The sequence below is a fragment of the Urocampus carinirostris genome, chromosome 6 (assembly GCF_059441175.1).
Source record: "Urocampus carinirostris isolate Australia breed hairy pipefish chromosome 6, RoL_Ucar_1.0, whole genome shotgun sequence".
Lineage (NCBI taxonomy): Eukaryota > Metazoa > Chordata > Actinopteri > Syngnathiformes > Syngnathidae > Urocampus > Urocampus carinirostris.
The window spans coordinates 23,902,753-23,917,595 of record NC_142354.1 but is presented as its reverse complement, the minus strand read 5'-3'; the positions used below and the strand labels follow the sequence as shown (position 1 = coordinate 23,917,595).

The following is a 14,843-nucleotide window of genomic DNA, read 5'->3' as shown; positions in this document are numbered from 1 at the left end:
GTACATTACCGGGATATTGCACTTAGACAGAAATATTGCACTTAAAACTGTATCAAGTCAACCTGACTCCTGAAACATCTTCCATAGCCCAAAGTTATAGACATTAAGTATAAATAGGCAAACAGTACAATGTAGAACCTTTAACAGTACATAAATAAATAAAGTTAAGAATAAAAAGAGGTACAAAGTCTCATGCTGGATCAAAAGCCAAGGAATAACAATGGGGTTCAAGATAGTTTTAAAAACTGACAGTGAGGGGCGCCTGTCTGATGCGCAAGGGCAAATTGTTCCAAAGTTTGGGAGCAGCAACAGAAAAGGCTCTATCCCCTCTGAGCTTCCCCTTAGACCTCGGTACCTCCAGCAGCGGCTCATCGACTGACCTCAGGCATCAAGCAGGAGCATGGCAGTGAAGCAGCTCACTGAGGTAAGAAGAGGCAAGGCCATTTTAAAGATTCAAAAACAAATAAGAGAATATAAAAATGAACCCTGACATGCTCAGGTATCCAGTGAAGGGAAGCCAAAACCGAGTGTAATGTGCCCCTTCTTAAGTGTGCCATTTCGGAGAGAATAAAATTGGGTCAAGAGTGAAGGGGTGAGAATGTAACATCGCACTCAAACTCCCAAGGAAGCGAGTGTTGTTTGTCCCCGGGGCCACCTGCGCCTGGCCAGAGATATCCTACGGTTTACACTCATGGAGTGAAGCTGTGTTTTTGTGTAAGACTTTCCCTCCTTCGGGGTTACTATCACAGCTGTTTGCACACCAACTGTGCCGCATGTTCTATTGGCATGACAGTGAGACGGCTTCGGATCTTGACCCGACGCATGACATGACGCCATAAGTCTCTGAATCTTGACTCGATGCCTGGCGTGGCACGATAAGCCTCTGCGATATTTCCGTTAGTTATTTTCAGTCATCGGCGATTTAAATGAACAGTCATGTTGTTTTTACCCGAAAAGTTGCTGGATGCAAATTCATTAGGCAATATTTCTTGTTGTAAATGATGAATTTATTGTCATTAATTTATGTCACCTAGGAACTGTTGTAATAATGAAATGTTTCACTGCACATATAGGCATGGTCATATAAGTTTTCAGCTATAAAATTTGTATTTTTTCCGCCATTTATATGTCTTTTATTTTTCAGTGGTAATTCCTGCACATTATGATTATCATTATATTTGTATGTGCAGTACAGTACTTCATTTATTCGTGAACAATGTACAGGTGTGTATAACGCGCATCCCTAATTTTTAATAAGAATGCGGTATTACCGTAAATTCCGGACTATAGAGCGCACCTGATTATAAGCCGCACCCACCACATTTCGAGAGGTAAACAGATTTTGTACATACACAAGCCGCAACTGTATATTAGCCGCATGCGCCCACATTGGTAAAGTGCAACACAAACACAGATTTAACCCATATCCGACACAGTCCTATAAACACAGCCGGCAAAATGAACGGAAAATGATACAGGTAGTTAAAATTTGATGCAGACCTTCAGAGTCCGGGTGCCCGTTGAAAGTAATCCAAGGAAGAAAGTGTATATTCCCAAAGGTAAGGGCGGGAAAAATATATATCCACTATTGTCGGCCGCGTCCACAAACACGTCTCACCTTTACTCCACTTCCCGTCAGCCCGCGTTTGCCCCGCCCCTTCTTTCTCATTTGCTCGTGCAAAACATATCAGAATAAGTTTTTAAAATAAATACATTACAAAAATATACAGTTGCAAATACATATTATACATGGTTACACATATTTACAAAGAAAGACGGTACACCGAGAGAGTTTTCAAAGCTTTAATAATAATAATAAATAAAGGGTAGAAAAACGCTACTAGGAACACGCTCGCGACACAAGGAAAACGGGTCTGTTAAAAATAACATATCGTTCACGTAGAAACTGCGGTAAACCGTCTTGAGCTTACTCCTTATAACTGAGTAAGCTGACAGTCGTCTTCCTTCAGAATGGGAAAAAGACTGTCACATCGACGTCGTCCCACGCTCCCTTATTCAAAGACACGCTAGCAACACGCTCGCAAAGTAAAGTTTACTTGCAGTAGCTCTGTTTCCTTCTATATCGGACTGCTTGATTGCGTTTAGCTTGAAAATTGCGTCATGTGCCTTTCTTTTTGCAATTTGCATGATGAGGCTATGTCTATGCTAATTTAATTTGTGCACAAACTAAGAAGTTGCAGTCGAAATCTTACCTTTTGTACTCGAGCGCCGCTGGCGGCCGTTAGAAAAATTACATAGATTGGCTGCATCACTGAATAAGCCGCAGGGTTGAAAGTTTGGGAAAAAAGTAGCGGCTTATAGTCCAGAATTTACGGTAAATGTTGTTTGGTTATTCTCAGCTTAATCTTTGCGGTTTGGTGCAACAGGATTCAAAAACTGGTAGCAGCGATGAGAGCAACGAATTCTACCAGTGGTATAGATGAAATATGAAGTAGATTATATCTCATTATCACACTTTTTCCAATCACAATACCAGAGACAAATGTTAATCTTGATGTGTGTTTCACATTTTACAATGACAATAAATTTGATTGTATGCTTCTATTCTATTATAAGTATTTTAAGTGACAAACCTCTGTCATTGTAACATGTGAAATGCACAACGAAATTAACATTCCTGGTACCATGACTAAAGACACCATGATCATGATAAAATCCAATAACGATCCAGACCTCTAGTGGTCTAGTGGTGAGAGATTACTACTTTCACTGCCATAACTTGGTTTCAAACACTTTTGAAACTAATTTTTAGCAATAATACGGTAAAACCTTGAGTATTAAAAAACACCCTAACTTTCGAATTATTTTTCTATAAAAAAAGCCATGTTAAAGATTAATAAATGCGGTAGTTATTTACTAATTTCATTCACTTGAAGTCTAACTGCATCCATTCATCTAGTCCAATCTCATGTTTTATAACCCTTCCCCGTTTTAACTTTTCTGCATCAGTTTTATAAAGTTTACGTATATAGCAGTCAATGTCGGTATCAACAAAAAGAAACTGAGAAAATTCACTTCGGATCCAAGAATTCATAAAAAGATTTCTGTACCCGTGAATTGCAGTTGTTGGCATATTCTGCTTCACTCCGATTAATGCCTTGAGTACTTTTAGTGGAATTTTAAGAGGTGAACATGCAGAAACACGCAAATAGTTGAGCTCTTGGCCAAAAGTTGAGGATAGCTTCAATTTCCAAAAACATTCTTGAGTACTAGTATCTCACTACTATATAAAATATGCGTTTATCGCCCCAAAAAGTGTCTGATACCTTCAAAGAATTATCAATAAAGTTTCGTCAACATTGAATTGATTTCATGGCAATTTATTAGTCCTTAAACTTGTATTTCTTGTTTGTTAAACGGTCAATAGTAGGATATCTAAAGTAGGCTGCTACCTGGTATCGGTATTTGCCTCAACCTACATTTTTTTTCATGAAATATCTGGTAACTGATATCCGCAGTTTCTCAAAGGGCTGTTGTAAAAGATTTAACAACTGAGGCATAGGTTCCATCTCATGAACACAAGGCAGCGCAAGCGTTATTAATCCCTGCTATGACAAAAATGTTAAGAAACAGTTACAGTACTCACCCTGCTGGTTTATCCACCTTAAGGAAGGCCTGGATGACCAGAGGAAATTCATACTTGACAATATATAAATAACTTGACATTGCTGTAAAAGGAAGATGAGATTGACAAATGTTACTTGGTGGTGTGTGATTGAGATGATAAATTTGAAGTGTTCATGCTTACCTCCAATGTTTTGCAGCGTGATGGCAATACCTGCTGCCATCTTTCCCGGAGTGCCAAAAGCCCTGAAGCCAAGCTGCTCATAAGCACGGATACCTCAAAGAACAGGCAAAATGTTCGTGATAATTATGAAGCTACGGTAACAGTCTGTGGCGAAAGCTAGCAAATATTTTAGAACCAGGTTCACCAGCAATTAACTCTTTGAATATTATTGGAATTACATCGATATAGATCTAAAATTCTTAAATGCCATACCAAAAAAAATGCTTGAATAGAGTATTGTCAATCTAATTGGACAGGGCCTTCAATTTGAGGTAATACTAACTCTGGGGTTACTGAATGGTCATTCGAGGGTTACTTGACATTTAAAGTATTCAGTATTTTTAAGTGGTATTTATGGTATTGCACAGAAAGAAAGAAAAAACAATGAACTAATGAATGAACTAATTGAACTAGATTACGATACTGAGCGATACTCGTTTCTTTTTTTTTTGGTCGGGACTGAGATAGACCCCGGGTCACAATTGACCCGCCAACAACGATTAGTGGTGCCAATTCCTAACACAGCATGAAGTGTGAATATTAAACCAAGAAGTACATGACACATTTTCAATATTACATACCGACAATGCCTGAGGACTTGAGTAGTAAATGAATAGAATATGATGAAAGGGCTGCCACCACTGTCAGAAGAACCCTGAGAAAAAACAAAACAGTTGACAAGAATGTAATTACGAAGAGCAAAACTACATTTACCTCTTGAACCAACAGATAGGACAATATAGAAATCATAAGTCCTACATTTCATGACCTGGCACGTTTAAGCATGTACTGTATGTTATTTATACAGCTGCAGTATAGAAACATGCTGGTGAGTCCCGTGGCTCGCCTTTATCTTGGATTGTTGCTGCAGCTGATCAAGTTGGCTGCCCTCTGCCCTCTTCCACACTAAGCAGCAACGCGGCAGATGGAGTCTTTCAAAAGAAACGACGCAATGTTGGGATTTCACAGGTCTTACTGTATATGGCTCTTTTCATGAATACATATGGCTCAGGGATAAAGTTATACAATTATTGTACATTATGGTCTAGCGGTAAAGATTCCTAATTAACACCAAAATTGGCCAGGTTAAAGTCCTGGTGTTGGAAATTTCCGTCAAAACTACGTGTTGTAGCTCAAACACAATGGAGCTCACCAAATAGGCATAAATCTCTTGGATAGAAAATATGGTTAAATAGTCCTGCATGAAGCAATATGCCTGTGTATGCGTTAGGGTCTTTGTCCAGGTAGCCTGAGTTCTTTTCCTGGTATGGAAATGTATTTTAACACTTTGAATGGAAAAGTTTTGGTCCCCAACGACATTAATCTTTTAAAACTTGAGCTAACTGATTCTCCGAAAATCAACAATACAAGTCTAAGCAGAAAAAAATGATGGTTGTTTGGATCGGAAGATTTGGTGAACAAACTGGTAATGCATTCATATTGATGCCCAGGTGATCAAGTCTGAGACTTTGAATCAGAAAAAGGCTGCATTGGGGTAGAGGCAAGATGGAGGACTTGCTGTGGTTAATAGTTGTTGGGTCTCACACCTATCATCCATCATAATTGTTCTGTCGTATATAAAAATATTTGTTTTCCTGCATGAAGCCTTGACTATTTGTGTCCTAATAAGGAAATGTATCTTGAAACATTATATGAAAAAGTTTAGGTCTCCAGCCTTAATCAATCTTTTCAACCTCAGGTTAGCTCACTGATGTTTGGAGACTCTACAATCATAGTCAAGGCGGAAATAAACCTGGCTTTTTGGCGGTGAGGATTAAGTCAGCTAACTGGCCATGAGAGCGAGTACTCCTGAAACTTTGAATGCTTTGGGTCACACCTATCATTTGTTTATCACTCTTGGCCACCGCCTGTATATAGTATAGCATTGGCTTATATTTCCTAGTAGCCCAACATCCATGTATCCCATATGGTCTAGCGGTTAGGATCCCTGGTTTTCATCCAGGTTCCCCGGGATCAACTTCTGGTATGGGAATCATTGCTATTACAAAGTTACAGGAAACTAATGTCTTCCAACAAAGTCACAAAACTCCGGCACTTGTGTTCTTATTGATGCCCAAGTGACCCAGTCTGAGACTGTGAATCAGAGGCAACCTGTATTGGGGTAGAGGCAAGATGGAATGCTTGCCGTGGTTAAAAGTTGTTGGGTCTCGCCTATCATCCATCATACTTGTTCTGTCGTATGTAAAAATGTTTGTTTTCCTGCATGAAGCCTTGACTATTTGTGTCCTATATGGTCTCGCAGTTAGGTTTGCTGGTTTTCTCTCCCAGGATCCAGGAACTCAATTGAGGAAATGTATCTTGAAACATTATATGAAAAAGTTCAAGTCTCCAATTTAATCAATCTTTTCAACCTCACGTTAGCTCACTGATGTTTGGAGACCCTACAATGATAGTCCAAGCGGAAATAAACCTGGCTGTTTGGCGGTGAGGATTTAGTCAGCTAACTGGCCATGAGAGCGAGTACTCCTGAAACTTTGAATGCTTTGGGTCACACCTATCATTTGTTATTCACTCTTGGCCACCGCCTGTATATAGTATAGCATTTGCTTATGTTTCCTAGTAGCCTGATGTCCATGTGTCCCATATGGTCTAGCGGTTAGGATCCCTGGTTTTCACCCAGGTGGCCTGGGTTCAACTCCCGGTATGGGCATCTATGCTATTACAAAGGTACAGGAAACTAATGTCTTCTAACAAAGTCATGACATTCCAGCCCTTGTGTTCTTATTGATGCCCAAGTGATCCAGTCTGAGACTGTGAGTCAGAGGCAGGTTGATATGGGGTGAGGCAAGATGGAGTCATTGCGGTGTTTCAAAGTTTTTGGGTCTCACCTATCATCCATCATACTTGTTCTGTCGTATGTAAAAATGTTTGTTTTCCTGCATGAAGCCTTGACTATTTGTATCCTATATGGTCTCGCAGTTAGGTTTGCTGGTTTTCTCTCCCAGGATCCAGGAACTCAATTGAGGAAATGTATCTTGAAACATTATATGAAAAAGTTCAAGTCTCCAATTTAATCAATCTTTTCAACCTCACGTTAGCTCACTGATGTTTGGAGACTCTACAATCATATTCATGGCGGAAATAAACCTGGCTTTTTGGCAGTGAGGATTAAGTCAGCTAGTACTCCTGAAACTTTGAATGCTTTGGGTCACACCTATCATTTGTTATTCACTCTTGGCCACTGCCTGTATATAGTATAGCTTTTGCTTATGTTTCCTAGTAGCGTATTACCTCTGTATCCCATATGGTCTAGCGGTTAGGATCCCTGGTTTTCACCCAGGTGCCCCGGGTTCAACTCCCGGTATGGGAATCTATGCTATTACAAAGGTAGAGGAATCTAATGTCTTCTAACAAAGTCACAAAACTCCGGCACTTGTGTTCTTATTGATGCCCAAGTGATCCAGTCTGAGACTGTGAATCAGAGCCAGGCTGCATTGGGGTGAGGCAAGATGGAGTCCTTGCGGTGGTTCAAAGTTTTTGGGTCACAGCTATCATTTGTTATTCACTCTTGGCCACTGCCTGTATATAGTATAGCATTTGCATATGTTTCCTAGTAACCTAATACCCGTGTATCCCATATGGTCTAGCGGTTAGGATCCCTGGTTTTCACCCAGGTGGCCCGCGTTCAAATCCCAGTATGGGCATCTATGCTATTACAAAGGTACAGGAAACTAATGTCTTCTAACAAAGTCACAAAACTCCGGCACTTGTGTTCTTATTGATGCCCAAGTGATCCAGTCTGAGACTGTGAATCAAAGCCAGGCTGCATTGGGGTGAGGCAAGATGGAGTCCTTGCGGTGGTTCAAGGTTATTGGGTCACAGCTATCATTTGTTATTCACTCTTGGCCGCTGCCTGTGTATAGTATAGCATTTGCATATGTTTCCTAGAAGCCTGATACCCGTGTATTCCATATGGTCTAGCGGTTAGGATCCCTGATTTTCACCCAGGTGGCCTGGGTTCAACTCCCGGTATGGGAATCATTGCTGTTACAAAGATACAGGAAACTAATGTCTTCCAACAAAGTCATGACATTCCAGCCCTTGTGTTCTTATTGATGCCCAAGTCATCCAGTCTGAGACTGTGAGTCAGAGGCAGGTTGATATGGGGTGAGGCAAGATGGAGTCATTGCGGTGTTTCAAAGTTTTTGGGTCTCACCTATCATCCATCATACTTGTTCTGTCGTATGTAAAAATGTTTTTTTTCCTGCATGAAGCCTTGACTATTTGTATCCTATATGGTCTCGCAGTTAGGTTTGCTGGTTTTCTCTCCCAGGATCCAGGAACTCAATTGAGGAAATGTATCTTGAAACATTATAAGAAAAAGTTTAAGTCTCCAACCTTAATCAATCTTTTCAACCTCAGGTTAGCTCACTGATGTTTGGAGACCCTACAATGATAGTCCAAGCGAAAATAAACCTGGCTTTTTGGCGCTGAGGATTTAGTCAGCTAACTGGCCATGAGAGCGAGTACTCCTGAAACTTTGAATGCTTTGGGTCACACCTATCATTTGTTATTCACTCTTGGCCACTGCCTGTATATAGTATAGCATTTACATATGTTTCCTAGTAGCATAATATCTGTGTATCCCATATGGTCTAGCGGTTAGGATCCCTGGTTTTCACCCAGGTGGCCGGGGTTCAATTCCCGGTATGGGAATCTTTACTATTACAAAGGTACAGGAAACTAATGTCTTCTAACAAAGTCACAAAACTCCGGCACTTGTGTTCTTCTTGATGCCCAAGTGATCCAGTCTGAGACTGTGAATCAGAGGCAGGCTGCATTGGGGTGAGGCAAGATGGAGTCCTTGCGGTGTTTCAAAGTTTTTGGGTCTCACCTATCATCCATCATACTTGTTTTGTCGTATGTAAAAATGTTTGTTTTCCTGCATGAAGCCTTGACTATTTGTATCCTATATGGTCTCTCAGTTAGGTTTGCTGGTTTTCTCTCCCAGGATCCAGGAACTCAATTGAGGAAATGTATCTTGAAACATTATAAGAAAAAGTTTAAGTCTCCAACCTTAATCAATCTTTTCAACCTCAGGTTAGCTCACTGATATTTGGAGACTCTACAATGATAGTCCAAGCAGAAATAAACCTGGCTGTTTGGCGGTGAGGATTTAGTCAGCTAACTGGCCATGAGAGCAAGTACTCCTGAAACTTTGAATGCTTTGGGTCACACCTATCATTTGTTATTCACTCTTGGCCACTGCCTGTATATAGTATAGCATTTGCATATGTTTCCTAGTAGCCTGATGTCCATGTGTCCCATATGCAGGGATGTGATTTTTCCGCTAATTCGCGGAATTCCGCTTTTTTTTATCTCCAAAAATAAAATTTTAAAATTTCCGGTGTTTTAATTGGTAAAAAAAAACGATTTCGTCTCGACAGCATGCCATTTGAGTGTTTCCGTAACTGAAATGAAACGTACTTGCGATTGGTTGAAGTCTCGTGTTGACCAATAAACGCGCTTGTTATAGGAGTGTGTCATTGTTCATTTCTCACACGTTTTTGCCGGGTGTTTAAAGAAAGATGTCCGTGATCGAACGCAAAGATGCTCCGCGAGCTAAAGAAATTGATAAGATTGTAAAAAACAAGTTTCGATGGGACTGGTTGGAGAAGGAATTATCTACGAATGTTGGAAAGAAGACTGTGACGAATTTGTTCAATGACTTTATTCGGAAGATCGATCGTGCCGGGAAAGCACTTTGCATTTGGTGTCATGATACCATCGACTATGGTGGGAGAGGTTTCAAAGCTCTTGAAAGTCACGCAAAGAGCAAAAAACACGTGAAAGAACTCCAGTCAAGAACGACAAATTATTCCATCGCTGGAAGTTTCGGTGCCCAAACGAAAACTCCAAAACTTTACGGCCTCCATCCCTTATTGACATCACAATCGGAAGCGGTAATAAAGAGACGTGATCCACCCCAACAACCTGTACCAGTTGCTGATAGAGTCGTGAATTTTGAGGTAGGTGGTAAACTTTTCAAATTTATTTGACAGTTTTCCCATTTTTTTCGAAAATATTATAACGTAATAAAAATGGCCATAAATATTTAACAATTACAATAATAGATTTTCATGTGTACATTACACCAACACTTTACTGTAGGGCCTATACTTATTGTACTTTTTACTGCCCTGGTCCTACCTGGTTTCCCCCCCCCCCCCAGCTAGCAATCACCCCCCCCCCCCCCCCCCCCCGCTAATTTTCAGATAATTTCACTTTGGTCAAATCACATCCCTGCATATGGTCTAGCGGTTAGGATCCCTGGTTTTCACCCAGGTGCCCCGGGTTCAACTCCCGGTATGGGAATCTATGCTATTACAAAGGTAGAGGAATCTAATGTCTTCTAACAAAGTCACAAAACTCCGGCACTTGTGTTCTTATTGATGCCCAAGTGATCCAGTCTGAGACTGTGAATCAGAGCCAGGCTGCATTGGGGTGAGGCAAGATGGAGTCCTTGCGGTGGTTCAAAGTTTTTGGGTCACAGCTATCATTTGTTATTCACTCTTGGCCACTGCCTGTATATAGTATAGCATTTGCATATGTTTCCTAGTAGCCTAATATCCGTGTATCCTATATGGTCTAGCGGTTAGGATCCCTGGTTTTCACCCAGGTGGCCTGGGTTTAACTCCCGGTATGGGAATCCATGCTATTACAAAGGTAGAGGAAACTAATGTCTTCTAACAAAGTCACAAAACTCCGGCACTTGTGTTCTTATTGATGCCCAAGTGATCCTGTCTGAGACTGTGAATCAGAGCCAGGCTGCATTGGGGTGAGGCAAGATGGAGTCCTTGCGGTGGTTCAAAGTTTTTGGGTCACAGCTATCATTTGTTATTCACTCTTGGCCACTGCCTGTATACAGTATAGCATTTGCATATGTTTCCTAGTAGCCTAATATCCATGTATTCCATATGGTCTAGCGGTTAGGATCCCTGGTTTTCACCCAGGTGGCCCGGGTTCAATTCCCGGTATGGGAATCTTTACTATTACAAAGGTACAGGAAACTAATGTCTTCTAACAAAGTCACAAAACTCCGGCACTTGTGTTCTTATTGATGCCCAAGTGATCCAGTCTGAGACTGTGAATCAGAGGCAGGCTGCATTGGGGTGAGGCAAGATGGAGTCCTTGCGGTGGTTCAAAGTTTTTGGGTCACAGCTATCATTTGTTATTCACTCTAGGCCACTGCCTGTATATAGTATAGCATTTGCATATGTTTCCTAGTAGCCTGACACACGTGTATACCATATGGTCTAGTGGTTAGGATCCCTAGTTTTCACCCAGGTGGCCCGGGTTCAACTCCTGGTATGGGAATCATTGCTATTTCAAAGGTGCAGGAAATATCTGTCTTCCAACAAAGTAACGATTAAACAGCCCTTGTGTTCTTATTGATGCCCAAGTGATCCAGTCTGAGACTGTGAGTCAGAGGCAGGTTGATATGGGGTGAGGCAAGATGGAGTCCTTGCGGTGTTTCAAAGTTTTTGGGTCTCACCTATCATCCATCATACTTGTTTTGTCGTATGTAAAAATGTTTGTTTTCCTGCATGAAGCCTTGACTATTTGTATCCTATATGGTCTCGCAGTTAGGTTTGCTGGTTTTCTCTCCCAGGATCCAGGAACTCAATTGCGAATAAGGAAATGTATCTTGAAACATTATAAGAAAAAGTTTAAGTCTCCAACCTTAATCAATCTTTTCAACCTCAGGTTAGCTCACTGATATTTGGAGACTCTACAATGATAGTCCAAGCAGAAATAAACCTGGCTGTTTGGCGGTGAGGATTTAGTCAGCTAACTGGCCATGAGAGCGAGTACTCCTGAAACTTTGAATGCTTTGGGTCACACCTATCATTTGTTATTCACTCTTGGCCACCGCCTGTATATAGTATAGCATTTGCTTATGTTTCCTAGTAGCCTGATGTCCATGTGTCCCATATGGTCTAGCGGTTAGGATCCCTGGTTTTCACCCAGGTGGCCCGGGTTCAATTCCCGGTATGGGATTCATTGCTGTTACAAAGATACAGGAAACTAATGTCTTCCAACAAAGTCAGGACATTCCAGCCCTTGTGTTCTTGTTGATGTCCAAGTGATCCAGTCTGAGACTGTGAATCAGAGGCAGGCTACATTGGGGTAGAGGCAAGATGGAGTACTTGCGGTGGTTAAAAGTTGTTTGGTCTCACCTATCATACTTGTTCTGTCGTATGTAAAAATGTTTGTTTTCCTGCATGAACCCTTGACTATTTGTGTCCTATATGGTCTCACAGTTAGGATTGCTGGTTTTCTCTCCCAGATTCCAGGAACACAATTGCTAATAAGGAAATGTATCTCGAAACATTATATGAAAAAGTTTAAGTCTCCAACCTTAATCAATCTTTTCAACCTCAGGTTAGCTCACTGATGTTTGGAGACTCTACAATGATAGTCCAAGCGGAAATAAACCTGGCTGTTTGGCGGTGAGGATTTAGTCAGCTAACTGGCCATGAGAGCGAGTACTCCTGAAACTTTGAATGCTTTGGGTCACACCTATCATTTGTTATTGACTCTTGGCCACCGCCTGTATAAAGTATAGCATTTGCTTGTTTCCTAGTAGCCTAATGACCATGTATCCCATATGGTCTAGCGGTTAGGATCCCTAGTTTTCACCCAGGTGGCCTGCGTTCAACTCCCGGTATGGGAATCATTGCTATTACTAAGGTACAGTAAACTTCTGTCTTCCAACCAAGTCAAGACATTCCAGCGCTTGTGTTCTTATTGATGACCAAATGATCCAGTCTGAGACTGTGTATTAGAGGCATAATGGAGTACTAGCTGTGGTTCAAAGTTTTTGGGTCTCACCTATTATCACATCATACTTGTTCTGTCGCATGTAAAAATGTTTGTTTTCCTGCATGAAGCCTTGACTATTTGTGTCCTATATGGTCTCGCAGTTAGGATTGCTGGTTTTCTCTCCCAGATTCCAGGAACTCAATTGTTAATAAGGAAATGTATCTTGAAACATTATATGAAAAAGTTTGTCTCCAACCTTAATCAATCTTTTCAACCTCAGGTTAGCTCACTGATGTTTGGAGACTCTACAATGATAGTCCAAGCGGAAATAAACCTGGCTGTTTGGCGCTGAGGATTTAGTCAGCTAACTGGCCATGAGAGCAAGTACTCCTGAAACGTTGAATGCTTTGGGTCACACCTATCATTTGTTTATCACTCTTGGCCACCGCCTGTACATAGTATAGCATTGGCTTATATTTCCTAGTAGCCCAACATCCATGAATCCCATATGGTCTAGCGGTTAGGATCCCTTACTTTCACCCAGGTGCTCTGGGTTCAACTCCCGGTATGGGAATTATTGCTATTACAAAGATACAGGAAATGATTGTCTTCCAACAAAGTCACGACACTCCAGCCCTTGTGTTCTTATTGATGCCAAAGTGATCCAGTCTGAGACTGTGAATCAGAGGCAGGCTACATTGGGGTAGAGGCAAGATGGAGTACTAGCTGTGGTTTAAAGTTGTTGGGTCTCACCTATCATCACATCATACTTGTTCTGTCGATTGAAAAAATGTTTATTTTTCTGCATGAAACCTTGAGTATTTGTGTCCTAAATGATTCTCAATTAGCAAAGACTCGCTGATGCTCAGACAATCAAATGTATGTCAATAAAGCCCTGGTCAATGCGAAGGAACGCCAGGCCATTGAGAGGTGGAGGAATTTTTCAGAAGACTCAGAGTAGGATGACAGATTTCTTGACATTAACATATAATGAAACACTCAGGTCACTGTTGCGCTGCTCACAGCTTTTACCATGCCACTTTCCAATATTTGCCAGAGCTACTGATTTGCTAAAACCTACAGCCCGGCCAACATTTGTTGTGGTTGGTTAAATAATTTTAGATGTCAAGTGAACAGAAATTTCAATGCTTAAAGGGATTACCAATTTCTAAAAAGTACAAAATGTGGCAAAATAATAAGTGTTCTTTGCATAATATCTATAAATATGTCATTGGTATATTCCAATTATTTTCCAAGGCAACGCATTTTGAAGACAGTCCGTCTAGTCTTTGACCTCCTCAGCACTGATGTCATCTGAAGCACACCAGAACCTGAGCAAGACAGTCACCCTATTGGTTTACATGGTAATTAGTTGAAAAGGTTTTGAGTGTTTTACGTATTGGTAGTTTTTGTGTCGCAGATGAGTGCAGTAATGATACAACAAATAGCGAGCAGCCAAAATAGAGCGGACTGGCAAAAATAAGACACACAGAGCTACAGGGGTGAACCAGACAAGTCATGGCAGGGTAACCGGCTGCCATAGAGGAAATTCCAGGACCAATCGGCAGAAAAAAGGGGGGCTGGCTGACCAAAAACATGATGAGCTCGGATAATCGTGGGCCACAGCTGCAACAAATACGAAAGAAGCCAGGAGAAAAAACAATAAGCACGGCAGCTAAGCCAGCTAGCCGCCTGCTAAAGAGGCTAACTTAGACCAAACAAAACTGGAGAGATACCTGGACAATATTATAATCATTACAAGACAAGTAGCAAAAAACAGAGAGGAAAATTTAATTAAATACCTCAAATAAGGCTAAGTCAAAAAAGGAACGCACAACGGCAGGTAATCTTACCCTTTAATCATCAACTTGGACAAAATTGAAGTCCCCCAGCGACCCGGTGAGCAAAGTTCCAATTATTCCAAGCTAAATTGGTGGCTATGCATTCGCTGATTACCACAATCGATGTCTGTTTATCAATGGGACACGCCATTTGGTTGGGTTCTCGTTGTCTTCCGGGGACGTAACAGATCTGGGAGATAACGGATCGCACTGTCTACTTTTAAAATGAATTTCTCTAGATCCAGGGCGCTTGGAATATTTTGGAACATATCTGCATGATTGTGGGGCGGAACACAACATGTTCTGTGCCAGATTGAAAAAAAGGGTCCTTTAGAATATCTATACTTGTAGATATCTGTCCATCCCTTTATCAATTTACTTTCTTCTTTCCTTTCATTCTCCACCAG

General features: G+C 41.1%; 1 protein-coding gene and 2 non-coding genes across 4 annotated transcripts in view; 2 read left to right on the top strand and 1 right to left on the bottom strand.

Moving 5' to 3' along the window:
• Nucleotides 1–14,843, bottom strand: part of LOC148364308 (sodium-coupled neutral amino acid transporter 3-like) — a 71,406-nt gene that overhangs the window by 20,189 nt on the left and 36,374 nt on the right. For both annotated transcript variants that reach the window (XM_088338376.1, XM_088338377.1), the window contains 3 exons: nt 4,390–4,463; nt 3,770–3,862; nt 3,608–3,689 (listed from right to left, as the gene is read on the bottom strand). In XM_088338376.1, the coding sequence (XP_088194502.1) occupies nt 3,608–3,689; nt 3,770–3,862; nt 4,390–4,463 (249 nt within the window). The remainder of the gene's footprint in view (nt 1–3,607; nt 3,690–3,769; nt 3,863–4,389; nt 4,464–14,843) is intronic.
• trnae-uuc (transfer RNA glutamic acid (anticodon UUC)) lies at nt 7,068–7,139 on the top strand. Its single transcript has one exon. It is a non-coding gene; the product is annotated as a tRNA-Glu (tRNA).
• trnae-uuc (transfer RNA glutamic acid (anticodon UUC)) lies at nt 11,759–11,830 on the top strand. Its single transcript has one exon. It is a non-coding gene; the product is annotated as a tRNA-Glu (tRNA).